Below are 19979 nucleotides of genomic sequence, written 5' to 3' on the forward strand. Positions count from 1 at the left end.
TTAATTCATTATATTGTCGATAATAATTAATTATCAAGGAATATGTATTAAAAGTACTTATTAATTAATTAATATATAAAATAATAACTTATATGTTTGGAATGTTTTTGCAAATTAATTATAAAATATTCGTTCGAAATACAAAAGGCGTACATTAATATCCGTATAAAAGACACAAAGTACATAAAATATCGTAGTATTCATATTCATGAATATTTGAGTTCGATGTTGTTAATTTATGGAAAGACGTCTGAATTTTGCATCGCGTGATCATCTCCATTCCGCCGCGCTGTCATCTCGTCTCAATAGCACAATAGATAAATCTGGATGATAGCATCGAAGCAATACAAACCTGGACGTAACATCAGCCCGCGCACATATTCTAGATGCCAATAAGTAAACAAACCGCGGCGCGAAATGGAATCGAAATCGGACCATAAATCTCGAATGTAACCGTGCGAAATTGCTGAGAAGGCAAAGATACATAACCGTCGATCCTCTTCCATTTCTATTTTTACCTTTCTTCCCGTATACCATATAGGTAGATTCTTTTGCGCATAATAAGCGGTATGAGTTTTTCTCTTTCTTTCTTTTAGAAACTAAGAGTGCATAAATACTTTTTTATTCGTCACAATTTCCGAAAGAAGATATTTTACATTTGTTATGTAAAGTATTCTGTATTCTGTAGTATTTATTATTTTAAAAATTACTGCGATTGGGTTATATTTTACAATACAGATTTCAAAAACACTTATTTTAATTAGCTTTTTAGTAATTAAATGTAATTAAAAATTATAATACCCGATTATTCATTACCAATTTTGAAAATTAAAATAATATTTTGCATTATTTATACAATATAAAGTATTAAAATCGTATTTCACACATCCTTTACTTAAAAAGAGACATTTATAATTTTTATACCTATAGTTATTAAGTTTAAAAATATGGGGAATAATATATTATAATACACTTTATTTATTTTTTGTACTATACGTTTTTGTGTTGAGAGATTATTTCGTAATTGTTAAAATTTTGAAATAGAGAAAATGCATATTAAGTTAAAAAATATAATAAAAACAATTTTCTCTTATAAATTTTACGTTGTATGCATTTTCATAAAATTATATTTTATATATGATTAAGTTTAATTACAATATAATTAACTTTCGGTCACTGCAAGTTCTATTTAAACAAAATAATAATTCACAATTATAATTCTATTTTAATAAAAGAGATTGCAATATAATTGATTACTTAAGCCTCATATATTACTTGCATTAACCTAATTAATTATTCTAATTAACATAATCACAACTAATTAAATTGTGTTTCCCTTCACGCCTCCAGAACTTGAATTTCATTCTCGTTATCGTGTATCGGATATTTACTTTGAAGTTTGGAATTATAGTTTGAATACCTGCTTTTACCATTTGTCGGCGCAGTTTTAGCTCCGTTCGCTTCACGATTGTTTCTCGCTAACATCGGTGCTCTGCTTTATTCACAGTTCGTCGCTTTGTCCAGAGTTTCAATCGATTGTCACGCGGCGTGTGGCACCGACGGCGCCGGTGCATCAGACCGGCGCAGTGCTCGGGACGGAAGAACATATGTTTAGCCAGTGGCGCATGCGTGGTCACCGCTTCCGCGACGTACCTAGCCATCTTTCCAGTCAAGCAAAAGTGATTGTTTTCAGTCTTAGTCTTATTTAACTGAACTTTTATTAATGTCAGAGCCACAGTCCGCGCTGCTATTACGGAAACAATTAGCAGGTACAATGTGAGCGCGGTGCGAGTGTTAAGTGCGTCTGACGGTAGCGCGAAGCGCGGACCGTGCGTGGTAATCCCCGCGGAGTCGTGTGACTCGAGCTCTCTCGCACGAAGGACTCCGCCGCCCGTCGCCCGTCCCGTCGTGTCTCGCGGCCCGACCGACGTCGCCCCGCGACGGGCCTCCTCGCCGCGCTCGTCCACGTCGTGGAGTCGTCGCGCTCGCGGGTAACCGCGGCCACGCTCGGCGCGCTCCGCACGTCGTCCTCGCCGGCTCGGCTGTGACCGCGCCGCTCAGATACGGGGCGTGAAAATCAATACGCTCTCTCTTTCTCTCTCCCGCGAGGAGAGAGAGAGAGAGAGTCTGTGTACGCTGCGCCGTGAATAAACGTTAACCTAAGCGGCGGCGGCGTAAACGTCACCGTCACCCTCGTCGTCCTCCGCGGCACGCTGCGATCTCCAAGTTTGACTTGTTTCCCTGTCCCCTTCCCCGCTATCCCCCTCCCCCTCTTCCCCAACCTCCGTCCCCGCTCCCGTCTCGTCGCGGACGAGAGCCGGTTCGTCGTCGCGCGCCGAGACGATGAGGACGACGTCGATGTCGCCGAACGAAGGCCGCCTCTCTCGCCTCGTGCCCGAAAATAATTGCAGGCCTTGTTATTTATAGCGTACGCGCGTCACCGCCGTCGTGTGCACGTTACTCTCCTCGTGAGCGTGACGGGGAAAAAACATCGAGCGGCGAAGCGAGAGAGAAAGAAAATAAAGTAAAAATTGAGAGGAAAAAAAAGAAAACGGGAGACAGCGTACAGATAGGGACGAGAGAGAGCGCGAGGAGCGAGCGTGAGAGCCGGAATCGCCGGAGAGAGAGAGAGAGAGAGAGAGAGAGTGCGAGGGAAAGAAAGAAAGAATGAAGGAGAAAGAGGGAAGGGAAGGAAAGAGCGAGCAAAAGCGCGTCGTGCAACGACCATCGAAGGTCAGCCGCCTTCGGGCTATGCTCCCCTGTTCCAGACGAGATCGACGCCACGAAAAATGCCTCGGAGTTTCGCCTCTCTTTGTGCGACCGCGACGTAGAACGGAGTCGCGCTGCGTGCGCGCGCGAGAGCGAGACGAGGAGAGAAGGAAAGAGAGAGAGATAGAGAGAGAAAGAGAGAAAGAACGTCGTCGCGTCAGTAACCTCGTGCCTCGTCTCCAGCGTCTCCTTCGCGCGGGGCACGTCGCGCTGACTCACCGCACCGCTCGGCCTCCCGTGCAGCGGCGATCTCGCATGGGCGAACTTAACCTGTACGCCGCGCGCGCGCGCGCGCGCGTTCCGTCCCGGACACGCTGCCTGGCGGCGATTGACGTGTCGTAGCTGACGCGTGCACGTGCACGCGCGACTGTCATCGCGCTAATGAGCTTACCCCCATGGACAATGCTGCTCTTTCCCCCTTTTTTACGCGTTGCCGTTATCTGGCGGGGAACATAACCTAGACACTTGGACGATGTCCTCTGTAATCTGATGACAAGCTGCACTTGCCGTCACAATTAGCTAGAAGTTTTGTCACGATCTTGATTATTCATGTTTGGTCGAGATTTAGAAGCTCACTGCTTTTTTGTATTTTCTCTCTCTCTCTCTCTCTCTCTCTCTCTCTCTCTCTCTCTCTCTCTCTCTCTCTCTCTCTCTCGGGTATGTTAAATGATGAGTCTAGGGGATGGTCCTCTCCCGAGGAAGATTGACCTGCGACATTCAAAATGAATCTATTGTGTTTCCGGAGTATATGTTGTGTGAAAATTGTTTTAGAAGATAATTATATATGAATCATTACTCCGGAGCTAATTATAACTTGGTGATAATGTCGCGCTTGTTTTATCATAGTTTTTGTTAAAACCTATACATAGGTTTCTTGTCATAGGTATCATCTTGACTTATTGTTGCTATTTCATATTTTAATTATTATTATATCATTTGTTAAGCTCTCTGTTAGAATTTAAAGTTTCAGCTAGTCTTTAAATACTTAAATTCTTTCATTTTTTAGGACAAAAAATATCTTGAAATAATGGAATACAATTAGTACTTTGTTAATCGATACTCGTTATCTGATATGAATATATTTCATATTTATTGTAACAGTTTATTGTTTACATTTTCGGATGTATTTTCATTGTTAAATAAGTCAGATATGATTTGAATATAGAACCTATGACATAATCTCTAGTCAGTCTTTCTTTCTTCGTCTTTACTCATTTTCTTCCTTTCTTACAGAATTAAATAAAAACCCAGTAGAAGGGTTTTCTGCAGGCCTCATAGACGACAATGACATATATCGGTGGGAAGTACTCATTATTGGACCTCCGGATACATTGTACGAAGGTGGTTTCTTCAAAGCACATTTACAGTTTCCAAAAGAATATCCACTTAGGCCACCAAGAATGAAATTTATAACCGAAATATGGCATCCAAATATCGACAAAAATGGAGATGTGTGTATATCGATATTGCATGAACCCGGTGATGACAAATGGGGATATGAGAAAGCGTCGGAGCGGTGGTTACCAGTTCACACAGTCGAAACTATCTTGATAAGTGTTATAAGCATGCTTGCAGATCCTAACGATGAAAGCCCTGCTAATGTGGATGCCGCCGTAAGTATCTGTATATATTTGAAAATATTATGTGCTTTGTGGTTTTTTCTCTTTGTATAAATAACTTATCTACTTTTTTTTCTCTTATTGTAGAAAGAGTGGAGGGAAAGTTATACGGAATTTAAGCGAAAGGTGGCGAGGTGCGTGAGAAAAAGCCAAGAGGAGTGTTTGTAGGGGATGAACAAATATTCAAATGGAAAGACTTATTTAATTCTGGTAAGTTTTGCAAAAATAAGTAATAATGTAATAATTAGACGTCGGATTTTTATGCAGAATATTGGAAAAGAGCAATTAATAACTAAGATTTAGGTTATTTATAATATCCAACATTTATACTGAACATATTTATACTGTAACATATATTCATATTGTAACATATTGGATATTAGAAATAACCTTAGAGAAAAGAAATCTTAGTTACTAATTGCTCTTTCCCAACAATTTGCATATAAAAAATCCGATGTCTAGTAATAATGACACATTTAATAAATTTATCTTATATTATTTATGATCATATGAATTATAGGCTTGTTCGTTTTCGCGGCACTTCTGAACTAGTGCAATAAGTTAGAATGAAACAAATATATTTTCTTTTATTCTAACTTATTGCACTAGTTTAGAATTGCAGCGAAAACGAACAGGCCTAATATTAGCGAAGTTGTTTTGACAATATATACATTTGTAATATAAATATAGGGAAGCCGTAAGCACTGTAAGAAAGATACCGACGCTCAGCATAAAGCTAACGGATAACAGTGCCACTAAAAGCGGAATAAGCCTGACCCATCCTTATGCAGAGAGAGAAAGCAAGACAGAGCGTGTGTGAACGCGAGAGAAAAGCTCACGCTGCTCTATCATGTTTATTAAATCACCGCCACCAACGTACGATCCAAATCCATCGAGACGGAGAACATAAAGGAGATACACACGCAATTCACCTTTTACATAATAAACAGCTAAAGAAAATTAATTTACACGTATACATAAAGAAAAGTATCATCTCTGTATGATTATTACCTTAATATTAATAGTTCTTATAAAAAACTTAACTCTCCCCTGCCCCTCCCATGCTCAAGAACGATCCTGAGCCCCGTTGGACAGAACCTTGTAATTTAAAATAATATGTTTACGTTTATCTCTCAATAATAATTCCTTAGTGTGTCGTTTCGTATTTTCTTACTTTCATAAATATATATATATATATATGTATAAATAAATTTTTTTATAAAGTCAAAAAAGACGGGACACATGCAAACAATCTTGTAAAATGTCTCAACTATTGAGAATTGAGAATGGACTGCATACGACTTGCATATGACATTGCGGTGAGAATAATTGAAACCGTACGTACGCGGTAATGTAAAATATATATTAAATTTCCATCGAACCGTAAGTTGCCAAAATAATTAATTCTAATTCAAGTGATAATAATGATAATATTATTGTTAATGTATCAATAATTACAGTTAGTGCTCGTAACGTAATATACATATACGTATATGGTATGGTATTCACTCTTAAAACTCGTGTGCAGAGTAACGGCGCTTTCCTTACGAATTAAACTTGCGGTTCTTTATCATCATTACATTGAAATGGAAATAATTCTTTCCTCTTAGGAAATTCGTTCAACTTAGGTGAAATTCGTATAAATTCTTTGATCTGGGGTTATACATTATTTCATATTGTCAATTAAATCTTCAGACATTGAAACAACGTCTATGTTACATTACACCTGCTCTTTTCTCATCCATTTTATTAATTATTTGTCATATACTTTCTTATCAGAACATATAATGACACAAGCAAGACATATAGTATCTTTTATTTCTGTCATTCTTATTTATATTTATTTAGAACAACTTTTATTAAAACAGATTTTTTATGAAATAAACTGCCATTTTCGACAGCATCAAGTATAGATTTACATACAAATAACATGAATAATAACAGTAACTCATATACATTATCACTTTTATTTTTTATATCTTTTTATTAAATTAAATAGAAGATTGTTGATAATTGTAGTTTGCTGAAAAGCGCCTAGAAAACATCTAATAATTCTCTCCGCGATCTCTGATTCGCTGTCTCAAGTAGTCACACTAATTCAAACATTCGATGTGGCGCGCTTGATCGGCCGCCATGACACTTTCGGCGGTGCTTTCGGAGCGGACGGACGAAGTGTCCGCGCTCCGCAATTAATCGCGAATTTTACTCGTTAAGTGTGCCTAAATAGCCGTCTTTCTATCGGGAGTGCCGATTAAAGTGACGGGCGATTGCCGGAATGTGTCGGTTTCCTCGGATCATCGTGATCGTTGCCGTTTCATCGATCGTGATCGACGCTGGACTGTGAGGTTTGAATTCGGGCTGCGTTATTCTCTTTGAACGTTTTCGTGCTGAAAGCGTATTCGATCTTTCTTTAACATACTGTGCAATAAAGATAGAATACGTTTTCAGCACGAAAGCGTCCAAAGGGAATGCAGCCTCTCGGTATAGTTCCAATGAGTACGAATTCCGATGACGTAGGCACGCGAATATGACCCTTATGTCACCCTAAGATAAATCAGTACGCGTTTAACGTACTTTTCATTAGACGTAGCATGTCCAAAATTTAATGCTCATTGATAATTATATCATGCGTATAAACTGTATCTAACGGGTAAAGCGGGAAATCCGCCGCTGAGTATAGTATATCGCGTCGGTAGACGATCAAGTAGACGATAGACGGCGAATGTGCCACAGATCCGTCAACTAAACTCCATACAATCGTAGCGTCACTTGCTATGTGGCGGCGTCTGGTCGCGTCGATAACATGAAAACGAGAATTTCGCCAAGTAAACTCCGTGCGATTGTAGGCTCACTGGGTAAAGTGTGTCGCGTCGGTAATACGAACAAAAATTCCGTATCAAGCGAACTCGGTGCTCGGTGTGACTGTAGTAATAATAGATATATCGTGTTAATAACGTAGTACAGTGAATGTACATTGCAATTCCGTAAAATAAATTTCATACTACCGTAGCATAACCATAATTTTCTACGGATCGATTATTTATGCATAAATTAATTAAAATATGCAGTATTTATATATGTAGTAATTTAGTAGTATATATTTACATAATAATTGGTGGTATTTGTACATGTAATAATTGACGGTGATCGCGATTATTTTTTACTTTAGCCGCAATCACTGCTTATAGTTGTTTTGCAGGCTAGAAACTCTGTAGTTTGCTGTAATAATAGTTGTGATTGCTAAATTATATGTATGAGATAATTAAAATTTGCGATACTTATTGGCAGCGATCGCGATAATTTTCCCTGTTAGTCGCGATTACTGCTTACGATATTCTTTAAGCAGTTATTCGTTGTATGTAGTTATAGTTTATTATGATTTTCTGCAGCGGTAGATGTGTTTATTATGTTTATAAAATTATGTGCATGAGAATTAATTGTAACAATACTTATATACGTATTGACATAATAATTGGCAGCGACCGTGATAAATTTTCCGTACTGGACGCTGTTAGTTACAGATGAATAATTATAGATTACGTTATGATCATTATATTTGTAAGATTAATCGAATATCTTTTTTTTCTTACCCATCTCTGTATATACTTTTTTAGACAGATTAAAATACGCAGTAATAATTGAGTAGTTAAATTATAGTTAATGCGATGGTAGCTACGGTTATAAAAATTTCTTTTTTTATTGTATTTATATTAAATTCATATTAAAACTTTAAATTGAAAATAAATAGCTCGCAAGAATTGAACGTATAATATTGGTAGTGCCAATATTACAATAAAATCTATTACGCATTTTATACATATACATAAACGTAATTAGTAAACGTATCTAACGTTGATATTTTTAAAATTTTTCGATACAATTTAATTCGGAAACCTAGCTTATACAATATCGCGAGAGAGGTACTTGCTACGTCTAATGAAAAATCCGCTATCGTCAATAGTTGATTGCAATTATGTCGAAACGCGTCGTGGAACAAAGTGCATTTCATCTTCGTGTCATGTCGCACCATGGCGAACTCGCGGCGTGAATTCGCGATTTTTCCGCTATTCCGAAAACGAAGTGTAAAGCGCGAGTTAACTTGCGGAGTTCGTTCAGTGCGTGATTAAGTACTCGTTTCCGGCATTCATCGCTTCCTCGACGGATCTGACAAAGGACATTTCCAGGATGGATTTTACAACGGATGTAGTAAACAGCAATGCCCTAACTGGTGAGTAAAATTATCTATTCGTTGTAGTATGTACATATATGTGTGCATGCTATCGTGATAATGCATATACATGATTGCGATTATTTATTGAATCATAAGGGGGAATAACTAAGAAATATTTAAATAATTAAAATCAATTATAAATGACAAAGTATTTAAGTAATTATTTATACAATTTATTGCGTACAGCCGCGTTTTAATCAAAATGGAAATAATTAAATAATATGTAAGAATCAGTACATACAAAAAATATAATTAATTAACATTAATTATAATACATTAATTTCTGTGCAGGTACAGCTAAAGGTGTACTTAGCGAGGGTACAACGACTAGTGAGTGAATTCATTTATTACATCTTTATATTAATCAATAACAATAACAATATCATCCGCCACTTTCATTGTTATCCTTTTATATATGTATAACTATATATTAAGAGCCGCACTTTGATGATTGTATTCTCATTTACAATTTACATTTTTGCAAGTAAATAATAAAATTAATTAACCCATTTCGACAATACAAATTGCAATTTTATTTAAAGGGCTCTACAATATCGAGATCTTAGACGCGTACCTACTGCGGTTAACGAAAGTTTAATAAAGTACATTCTCTTGTAAATGTTTTTTTTGTGTGAATATATGTAATAAATATTTATACATATATAAAATATAGAATAGGAAGATTAAAATATCTTCTTATATATAAGCGTACATAAAATTTATATTTGCAATCGAAGGTAAGTGATTGTGGTGGGAAATCACATGCTTCTTTCCTCAGCTGTAAGATGCCGCTGCAGCAAACGTTAATAAAAAAAAGTAAAAGTTTGTTTAACATTTCAAAATATAATTCCGAGATAATATAATACAAATTTATTTTTTAATTTCTCTACAGTTTTGTTAAAAAATAGAACATCGTGTTTAATTATTTTCTTTATTTGCACGATAATGAGTATAATAAATTAGTGCAATAAATTTGAGTATAAAAACATTAAATCCAATTTTCGTTTTCTATTTTTTAATGTGCATATAATATGCGAGATCCATAAAAATAATATCCAGTTTAATTAGTTTACAAAAATTTTTTGTTATTCTAGCAATTTTATTCGTGTCAAAAGTTTAAAATTTATTAAGGCTATATTAAAGCAAGATCAATACGGTAAAAAAGGGAAAAGATGGGTGATTAATAATTTGCAGCGTAATATTTAATATACAGGCTTTTAATTTAGAAACTTTTTAAAGGAAACATTGATACGAATAATATAATTTTATGCGTATATACAATGAAGATAATCTTCCATTTATCTCGTGGTTGAATTGTATGTTATTGCATGTTTAACAACTACTCCGAGAATTTTAAACGGTAAGAATGTAAGATTCATCTAGGGAATCAGAATAACAAGAATAATTAGCGTAATAATACTTAAGACAGTTTGAAACATCAAGTCTCTTCATGTTATTATGTATATTTTTACAATTATACGCTTGTTACATATTTTTCCAGTATTAAATTACAGAGAAAAACATGTAATAGATATATTGTGTAATAAATGTATTATTTCAAAGAAAACAAAGATAAGCCATCATAGTTGCTTCTTCACGTTTTATATGCTACATAAAAGTAAAATATTATGAAATTCTGTCTTTCTGAAAATGAATTACCAAAAAATCTCTTTTTGCCTATAAAAGTAGTGATTATTAAACATGCACATATCAAATTAATCAAGAAGATAAAGAGCTAAAGTTTTGAAATTCGAAGAGAAGCATTTCAAAGTTAGAAAGAAACCAAATAAGTTGTAGCAATAATTTATTCTGTCAATGTCTCCGAGGCGGTGATGATTGTTATTGTTATTGATATTTAGCAACAATTAGCCGCCTTAATGTTCAAATTCTCACGGAAGAGATGGATAATATAATTTAATATAATTTTTCGTAAAGTCGCATAAAGGAGATATTAAAGATCCTTATAAAGTTAAGATCGTCAATAAATCTCTCATATATCTTCAATATTTTGTATACCTTATTTATTTCTTTTTTATCTTCGTATAATAATCGTAAACGTACAATTTAAAACAATAGTGCTCGTGTGTTTATGCAATGTACAGGATACTCTTTAAAGCTATAATACAGTTCGAAATGAAATACAAATCAATAGACTATTACTTTAGGTAAACCTTCTTGTTTTTTTTTTAATACATTATTTTCACTACTGGATGACAGTGTCCTTCGTGGTTCGTTTACTCTTCTTTTTTTTCTTTTTTTTTTGATCGTATGCCCGCGCGCGTGCGGTTTCGGTACACGCGCGCGTCTCTCCCTCGCGCGTCCTGGGGGGGGGCCTCAACAGCTTTTAAATGTCTATCTACAGTTACCTTTTGTTGTAAAATATTATTAGGTTTTACGATATGATTTCCCTCCTTCCCGCCGTTGTCGATAACGCTAACGCATCCGCACGCAATTATGCACTTGTGTATTCGTTACGTTATATTACATGTCCGCCGTACACCATAGACGGTCGTCGATCTTTGCTCTCGACATAAAGCTGTACTGTTTAAATAATTAAAGCTAATCGGCTATCTACCGGCTATCCTGTATCTACAAAGAATCTATGCGTTACATTTGTCCGCCGCGAACGAAGAACAGGGAAACAATCATAATGTATAACATATATAATAAATCGTAAGGCGCCTATCCGTCGAGCTTCGGCTGCGAATGCGGCCTAAAATCCGATCGTCGACACGAGTCGCATTATTGTTGTACCTGTAATAAATCCTAAGAAAACGAGCTCGCGTTCGACTCCTCCGTCGTGAGAATCGACGATTATCTACGGATTCGCGATTGGCGGATGCCGCGTCAGTCGTACAGTTAACCCAAGTTGACAAATCGTATAAGGATGAATATTAGACTAATGCTCGAGCGAAATAATTTAGTTTGGTATTCGAAGATGTGAGATCGCACGTTTGTTCTTTTTCTCCCTGCTTCATCGTAACCTGCTCCGGAGCTTTTACTATTGTAGACTTATAGACGATCGATGAAATACGGATGTCTTTGTCGTGATCTCGTCTGCCACGATCGTTCATATTCTCGTTGATCGTCAGGCTACTCGGTAAGACTCAGGATCACTCGTCGACAGGCGGAATCAGCGTCATTAAGTTACGAGATGTAATCGCATGAGTATAGCAATATGTACATTCGATAATCCGGTCCGATCGACTTCCGTTGTGACGATTCATGAAAAACTTTAAAAAGAATCGAGAATCAAGGTTGGGGAATGGGGAAAAACAGAATCCATCGATCACTGGTCTCTCGTTTAGCAATGCCCTTCTAAAGCGATCGTCTCGCACGAATTCCTTGCGTCTCTGCCTCGTGCCATGCAATATCATTCACGTTTGTTTCCTTTTTTTTTATATTTTTAATTGCGGACTAGAATTTAATTGAAGATTAAAATTTATTCTGGTAAATACTATAGTTTGATTCGTAATAATTCGAGGACTGTCTCTCTTTCTCTCTCTTACGAAGTTCATCACGCACGCACATGTTCACTCATTCGTTCACTCGTCCTTTCGCTCTTAATGTCTCGCTGAATCGCCTCGAAGTATCTTCTATTCTTCTGCGCATTTTTCCCTCCCTCTAGGCATCGATTAATTTACGGCAAATTCTCATAATTACGTGTTCTCCTTTTGCGCCGCTTATAATAAACCGAACGCTGCATTTTCACGGATCGCGACGAGTGGTTATTGAAACACATGGCTCAATTCTCTTTCTTCTCTTATCTCATCGTTCGTCACTGATTACGCAACTTCATCCTTACGGTGTGCAATACCAATACCGTCCGCGACAAGTGAAAATTCAGCGTGCAGTCGCTCAATGTGTACCGCTGTTAGTCTGCGTGTGGATATATTCGTACGCTATTAGATAGTTAAGTGTGGTAAGTAAGTAAATATACAAGATCGTATTGTGTTTATATACGTGCGTGTACCTGTATGTGTATATGTATATGTGTGTACGTATGCATGTATGTAGTTCTTTGTTTTCGTATTCCGAAGTTTCTTCCATTCTTTTTCTTTGTACAGAGATATTTACATATGCTAAAAATCGCACGATAAATTCGCGCAATCTCTCGCCTCGTTCTGTGAAATCAGCGTGCCTGTTCGTCTTTTGCTCGCACGCGCTCTTTCTCTTTATGCATCATCGCAATATAAGCTCTATCACATTGGCTTTACAAGCCACATTGTTGTCACGACAATGATTCTAATAATAATAAAATAATAATGATTATTGATATAATAATGAGAATAATAATAGTAATGATAACATAAGCCTAATAATACAATAATATAAATATAATACAATAATAATAATCAAAAGAATATTAAATAATAATCGTCAAAGATATATTCATCACCAATTATTTTAGCGCAGCTAATAGTTTCCAACAAATAGAAAAAGGAAGTTTAAATAATCATCTCGTGGAACGAATAAATTTACTTCTTTTTTGGTATTTTACATTCTGCAACGCCGTTCAACATATCAACGTAAAAATAGTAATCGATGACAGTGCTCTTGTCAACTGAGATTATTCAATAATGATAATTATAATTATTTAATAATAATATTAATAATTTGTAATTATATATAATAGCAGTGATAATAATAACATTGGTAACGGTCTTAAGTGATCATTCTCCTCGCAGTTTTATAAATAGACGGATAAGCAAAAGGTAGGAAAAGAGAGAGGAAAACGTCGAGTCTTAACCGAAAGAGATAAAAAGGTACGTAACTGGAGATAGAGAGAGAGGAGTATACAACATTAACAGCTTAATCGCTATGGGGGATATAGGGAGGCGAGTATAAACAATAACATGAATCACAATTATGCAATAATTATTAATCGGCCGTTCCGTCGCGCGTAATTTTCGTTTAAAAATTAATAATAATTCGATCTAACAATTAGTTACTGGGAGATTGCACTGTGGCGAACCCGGACCACCTCCGTTTTCCGTGCATTATCTAGTCCGCTCCTAGTCTCTCCCCTCCGCTGGAATGATACCCCATTGATCATCCATCATCGGGAGGGGGAGTGTCATCCAAAAGCGAAAGCGGCCGGGGTTCTCTCGAATTTCGAGCGAATTGCAACGAGAGCCCGTCGTCCTTCCACAGCCGGCCTCGTTGTACTTCACAGTTCCTCTAAATGATACGATCTCGCCATTGGCCCGCGCGCACCGACACTGATCTCGTAACACTTGCCGCATAGAAAATGTCAATGTGAGTCCTTTTGATTGAGCTCCGTTCAGTTTTGATCGTTTTGTTCTCCTGGCGCTGGTCCGTCGACCAAGATATCCTCTTGTTTCCTCTCCGATGACACCTTCCTAGATTCTTTGCGTTCGCCTCACTATGATAATGCCCTCGTGGTAGGCAGGACTCGCACGATCGAGTCCTATAGCTGGTTTTCTCATTTAAAACTTAACTAGATCGGTGATCCTTGCGGAACGTCTTTTCTTACAAAGCGTTTTGGCATATCTCAACAATACGACCCTGGAAACACGTTGGACATTCCGCTCGAGTTTCGACTTTGTCCGAAGAAAAAACATCGAGCTCGCGCGTAATCCCATGGAATTTTGTGCCTCGAATTGTCCTAGTAATCCCACGTTTCCTCTGGTTCGTGTTTCACCACGTCCTTCGGACTTTCTTCCGTGGACTGTTGCGTCTGTTGCGCCGACGGCGGTCTGAGCGACGTCGTTGGACTGTTCTGACCAGACTTTGGACTAGGAAGCGGGCTATCCCGATCGGCCCCATTGTTGCCCGACACGGAAGAGACATCGCTCTGAGCATCCTCTTCGTATCGATCCTGCACTGGTGTCGGCTCGACTCTTATAGTTTCCTCGGCCTCTCTCTTTACTCCGTAATCGTCCGTCTGCATCACGCAAACGCCATTGATGATAACTTCGTCGCCCGTTCTCGTTGGTTCTTGCCACTCTGGATTCACCCATTGTGGTGCCGCGGGTTTTCTTCTATTGGACCTGGCCGTCGTGGGTGCCGTCGGTGTTTCTGTGGGTTCCCTCTTTATACTGCCGGCCGAACCTTCCGAATCCTCGCTACCTAGATTACTCATCGCGTCCTCGACGTCCTCGTCCTCGAATTCTTGATTGGGCTCTCGCTTCAGAGCATTCATGGAGAGGTCAAGACCGGAGCATTGTTCCTTCAATGCATTACCTACCAGGGCCGCCAGGTTAGGATTAAAGTACGGAGAGTAAGGTAAAGGTACATTTCCTAAACCCAGTCTCTCCTTTTGAATCTCCAACAGTCTTTGGTTCAATAACAATCTGAACTGAACAGGGTCGAACGGTTGGCCGGGTTCTCGTGGCGATTGCGGCTCCGGTTGGCCGTGCGGCGTCTGTTGCTTCAGTCTCATTCGATGATTGTGAAACCAGTTCGTTATCGTCCTCGAGGACAGGGCGAGTTCACTGGCAAGGAATTCGATGGTGGCCACATTGGGATACGGATCCAAGGCGAAGGCGAGTCTGAGAGCTTCCTTCTGTTCTTCCGAAAAAAGAACGCGCTGCTTCTTCCCGGTAGTGGGTCCCGGACCAGGTGATGCCGCGTGGTAGAACTCGGCCGTGTCGTTACTCGAAGTGTCGGAGCTGTTGTCGTGACCGGGACCGCTGCTACGTCGTCTCTTGTTCGCCTCTCGTCGTTCATTCTTCAACGCCTGCAGTCGGTCGACGTTGTGTGCGTCTGACAGCCAAAGTTGCATCCTAATGAAAGGCTCCCGGCCTTTTATACTGAGCATATGCCATGGTTTCGGTTTGCTCAGTAGCTCACTGACGGAGCCTTGCGACAGACCGAGAACTGCTTCACCGAAGATCTTTTGGCCGATGTTGTTAGCCAGTAACGCTTCCTTGATCTTCGTTGTGATTGTCTGTGTGTCGAGATCCTGCGTAAGGGCGGCCATCTCGTATACGCTTGGTGAAATGTGCGGATGAAGACTTCGAAGTGGCGACGGTGCCATTTGATGATGCGGCGAGTGTAGTGACATTTGTTGTTGCTGCTGCTGTTGTTTTTTTTGAAGTTCTTGCATGCTGAGCTGAGTATGAGGATGATGAGGTCCGGGCGGGGTCAACATCATCGGTGGTGGTGGCTGAGGATGCTGCGGATGCTGCGGATGCTGAGGACTTTGTTGTGGTGGGCCGAGCTGCATCTGACTCTCCTGCTGATGCTGTTGCGCCGCTGCTTGCGCAGCTGCTTGAGCGGCGGCCTGCGCCTTCGCTGCGTTCTGAAGCTGTTCTTGGACGAGTTTCGTTGGCGGCATAGGTTTCATAGGTGTTCCACAAGCTGTAACAATAAGAAATTTGATCAAGAAAATTCAGGAGTTTTAAACGAAATTTGATAGTCCGAAAGCTCGTCTCCTACGGACGTCAAACAATGCAAGTCTTTGTCCATTTATTTTTATCAAAGATCATATCAATACAATTTTCAACTCATTCTGCAATAAAGTAAAGAAGTTGCATATATTGTAAGGTCTTTGATAAAGTATTAGAGTGATATGTAAGGAAGAGCCGATTGTTTCAATGAGTCTCGAAGTTTAGTTTATAATATTTAATTGAAGGATGAGAAATTGAGTTATAGTTCAACTTGGCGTGCACATTCGTTACAAAATTCATTTATGTCCCTTCGTACCGGTTACACTAACACAGAAATTCACGATTCGCAAAAGATTTATCTTTTAAGCCTTAACACTGAATACCGCAGTCTCAACCAAACTAACGGCTACCGTGTCTCACTATCTAGTGAGCACCTGATAAAGGCTCCGTTACGAGTGACTCTGGAACACGTTACCGTACAAAATAAACTCGCCGAAAAATCAGAAACAAACGGTAGTGGGGTGCATTACTGCTTACTGGAGTAAACGGAATACAATAAACATTTGCTCCGTTTTCAATCGACGAAGGAATCTTACAATATGTTGCAAAGATGTCATGCTTGTTTAAAGTTGTTTTTTTTGTCGTAACAAAATACACGTTATCGTGACGTCGTGTTCGTCAGACATATCAGAGCTCCCGAACTACATTGATAATAAAGTAACAAAACATCTATATTGACCTGAGTTAAACTTACGAGGCAGGCCGCCGTAGCCGCCGGTCCTCATTAGCTTCTCCGGTGCGATCTTGTACTGGCTGGCGACGAGCTTGTGCACCGCGTTGTCATCTTCGAGGAACATCTTCATCCGAATAAAGGGCTCACGACCCTTTTGGGTCAGCATGTGCCATGGTTTTGGACGCGCGAGGAGGTCTGACACTGATCCCTGAGATAGACCCAATACTGATTCGCCGAATAGCCGCTGTGAAATCGAATACTGAGACAGCTGTTCCTTCACCTGTGGATTAGAAATATTCAAAATTAGATATATGTAACACAAACAATAAATTGACGCTTGGTATGATTACTTGAATCACGCTTACAATCACGCTTACCCTCTTTACAATATCTTCCGTGTTAAGATTATTGTACAGGTCGAACTGCTGCTGGGTAATCGGAGGAAGCACGGCTTTCAGCGGTCTTTGATTGGCCGAATGGTGAGTTGGGGTGGACGGTTGACTTATCAGACTGTTCGTGATAGAGGCCATTCTCTGAAGAGGGCTGGCTGCCGCTGCACTAGAGAATTCCTCATTGGGTGTCATCGCGGGGGGAAGTATGGAATTGCCAAGGGGTGAACTCGCGCTGGAACCGCCGGGCGTTGATTGAGGACCCGTCGATTCCTGCTTCGGCCTCACTAAAGAGAATGCACTTCCGGCGTGTCTCATCGCCTCTTCCATCTTCTCTTTTTCTTCTTCCGACACACCGTTTATCATTTTATTGCGCGGATCCACTTTGCCTAAACTCAAGTCCTGAACACCGCCGCCGCCATTCGCGGCTAAGTGGTGTTGTTGAAGAGCTTGCTGTTGAAGTGCCAGCAAACCTGGTAGTCCAGGCAATCCCGGCAATCCGGCCATCGAGGGATTCTGACCTGGTGCGGTATTCAATTTTTGGAGCTCACGGTGATAAGCATCCAATGCTAGTCGAATGTCTTCCTGGGTGCGCTCGATGCCTTGAAGACCGCCCTGGGTACCACTGAAAAAATGCGGAAAGATCGCGCTACGGTCAATCGAGGTCGTGTGCTGTCCTCAATAATGATCAATCGCGGTAAACGCAATCGTACATAAATATTGTACGATACATCCATCAACTTTAAATTACATGTCGCACAGAACAAAATTTTTTTTTCCAATTGCAATCGAGATACATGTAGGTCATCATATTCTATTACATGGAGTATTTTTATTAGAGTTAGGTAGAGACATAGAAATTTGCACCACTCAAATAAGGTTTTTTTTATCACAAAATAACGATTTGCTCTTGACATTTCGTGCCACAATGTCCGAGTAAGTATAAGACATTAATTCGGTCGTGTGTGTCATGCGTTTAGTCATCATCGTGCATCGGAAGAGATTGTGTGTCATTCGGGTGAATTGCGATATAAACGTCGGCAAGCAAATCCATGTCATTAATCGTGATCTTACCTAGGGAACTCTCGCGGACGAAGATTTTCCACTCTCGTGCCCATCAGCTTGGCCAATTCTTCTTGGTAAATCCTTACCACCTTCTCCTGGGGAATGTCGTCGTTTTCGTACTTCTTCAGTCTCCTATTTTGGCTGTCCAATCTGTCTTTGTTGAACGGACTCGGGCAACCGAGTCTACTCGGACTCTTGCTGTCAGCGTCGTTCGATACCTCGTGCTCACCTCGCATTTGCATATGGCCCGATTCCGAGAGAATATGTGCCAATCTTTCGTCATTCATTTCCTGTGGACCACCATCCTGTGGTCCACGTGCGAATGCTGGCATTCCTTGCTCCTTGCCTGAAACATACTCTACGGGTGAGGCACAACTTGTGGTGTATTCTTACTCAGTTTGGTTGATCTTAAGAAATATATAATTAGATACACATAAAAATAAACTTAAAGTGAAAAACACAAATAATTCGCGACGCGTTGTTTGACTGACTTTTGAGTGATAGCAGTGCTATTTGCTATTTTCGCACATTTTCTTCTGTTGAGATCATTCTATATCTCAAGAAATGATGTTCTTTATTTAATACCATGTAACGTGATTTATATATTGTTGTAAAATCTCAAATTGATTTTACAAACCACATTCATTTTTTTAACGAAGAATGTTTATTCGAAAATATAGTAATCTATATAATAATGAGTCATATTTGGAGGATGATTTTATATGTTCCTAAGTAATTAATAACGCGCGCAATCGATAACTGCGTGCTGAACCCGAAGGCGAAGTATACTCAACGACGATAATTAAAATATCCTCTTCTGAACTCTCTCCCTTGTGGTCTTCCCCCTGCACGTCGGTAGGAGTGTAGTCCCTCCTACGTGTTTCCCGTCTAATTGACCAATCAGCTGCAAGATTCAGATGAACGAACCACCGATCGTGTCTTTGATTGCTCTCACGAGCATCGCACGCGAATCGGCGAGAGAAAGTGGCTTGACACACGGCGTAAGAAGGCCGTACGTATTTTGACGGGTATAGAAGAAATAATCTTCGGGTGATTTGTCCATCAAGATATGATGTTCCTTACTTAAACGTGCGTTCGTGGAATCTACTGTATTTCCACGATTGCGAATGCAGTGAACGATTCTTATCCAGACGCGATTCGAGAGCTACGTTTTGTATCATTATCTTGTATCATTTGTGTTATGTAGATATGATTACTTCTAATGCCATGAGCAATCGCAACGTCCGCGGCGAGTGCCGCATTAAGAAGAAGAATAAAGTCTCTTTTTCATCGCTTCTCTGTATTAGAGTATCGTATAGCATGCATCCTCCACGGGAAATTCAACTTCCCTTGCGATAATCCGTGTAAGTCGCATTCCATCTTATTATACGCTCTAACGCTGATAGATAAGTAGGTATACCTGTGTCAGAAGAAATCGACAGACTTGCCGATTAAGATAACGATAGCGAAATGTCCGTGCAATTGACAACTAGGTGGGTGGTTCGAAACATTCAAGTGAAATCGGAAAAAGAGAGAACGATGACGTATATGCATATCCGCGCGATCGCGCATTGTCGCAACGTTTGAATTCCTGCCAACAAACTCGTGCTTGCGTGATTATGCTTCTGCTCTCTTCATGCGCCTATAGATATACATATAGAACTAACAAAAGTTCCTTCATAGATCTGTACAGCAGATTCTGGATCTGTTAGGATCAGATGCTATTAATGAAGTATTTATAAAGTGAGAAATTGATAGATACCGCGATGACCGACATAAAATAATCTTGGCAAACGTAATTAGAAATGTGTCAGAAGG

General features: G+C 39.4%; 2 protein-coding genes across 7 annotated transcripts in view; one reads left to right on the forward strand and one right to left on the reverse strand.

Annotated features, from left to right (window-relative positions):
* The first annotated feature begins 1608 nt into the window (after positions 1 to 1608).
* Ube2g1 (ubiquitin-conjugating enzyme E2G 1 (UBC7 homolog, yeast)) lies at positions 1609 to 5545 on the forward strand. The gene is made up of 4 exons (XM_071776920.1): positions 1609 to 1769; positions 4003 to 4382; positions 4476 to 4598; positions 5079 to 5545. Exons 1-3 carry the CDS (start codon positions 1724 to 1726, stop codon positions 4554 to 4556), a joined length of 507 nt encoding a protein of 168 aa, XP_071633021.1. The 5' UTR covers positions 1609 to 1723; the 3' UTR covers positions 4557 to 4598; positions 5079 to 5545.
* Positions 5546 to 10618: 5073 nt separating this feature from the next.
* Cut (homeobox protein, cut) overlaps positions 10619 to 19979 on the reverse strand; it is a 136557-nt gene continuing 127196 nt past the window's right edge. The window contains exons 6-9 of one of the 6 annotated variants that reach the window (XM_071776914.1): positions 18171 to 18519; positions 17073 to 17721; positions 16714 to 16987; positions 10619 to 15945 (exon numbers count right to left, since the gene is read on the reverse strand). In XM_071776914.1, the coding sequence (XP_071633015.1) occupies positions 14249 to 15945; positions 16714 to 16987; positions 17073 to 17721; positions 18171 to 18519 (2969 nt within the window). In that variant the 3' untranslated portion in view covers positions 10619 to 14248. Of the gene's footprint in view, positions 15946 to 16713; positions 16988 to 17072; positions 17746 to 18170; positions 18520 to 19979 lie in introns of all 6 variants that reach the window. The other 5 variants (XM_071776909.1, XM_071776913.1, XM_071776911.1 and 2 more) reach the window with 5 other exon arrangements.

Source organism: Temnothorax longispinosus, chromosome 4, assembly GCF_030848805.1.
Source record: "Temnothorax longispinosus isolate EJ_2023e chromosome 4, Tlon_JGU_v1, whole genome shotgun sequence".
Lineage (NCBI taxonomy): Eukaryota > Metazoa > Arthropoda > Insecta > Hymenoptera > Formicidae > Temnothorax > Temnothorax longispinosus.

Excerpts from the sequence above, each read along its gene's own strand:
- Ube2g1 (XM_071776920.1), top strand. The coding sequence starts at position 1,724 with ATGTCAGAGCCACAGTCCGCGCTGCTATTACGGAAACAATTAGCAG. Across the intron at positions 1,770-4,002 it reads ATTACGGAAACAATTAGCAG|AATTAAATAAAAACCCAGTA; the intron begins GTACAATGTGAG and ends CCTTTCTTACAG. Across the intron at positions 4,383-4,475 it reads CTGCTAATGTGGATGCCGCC|AAAGAGTGGAGGGAAAGTTA; the intron begins GTAAGTATCTGT and ends CTCTTATTGTAG.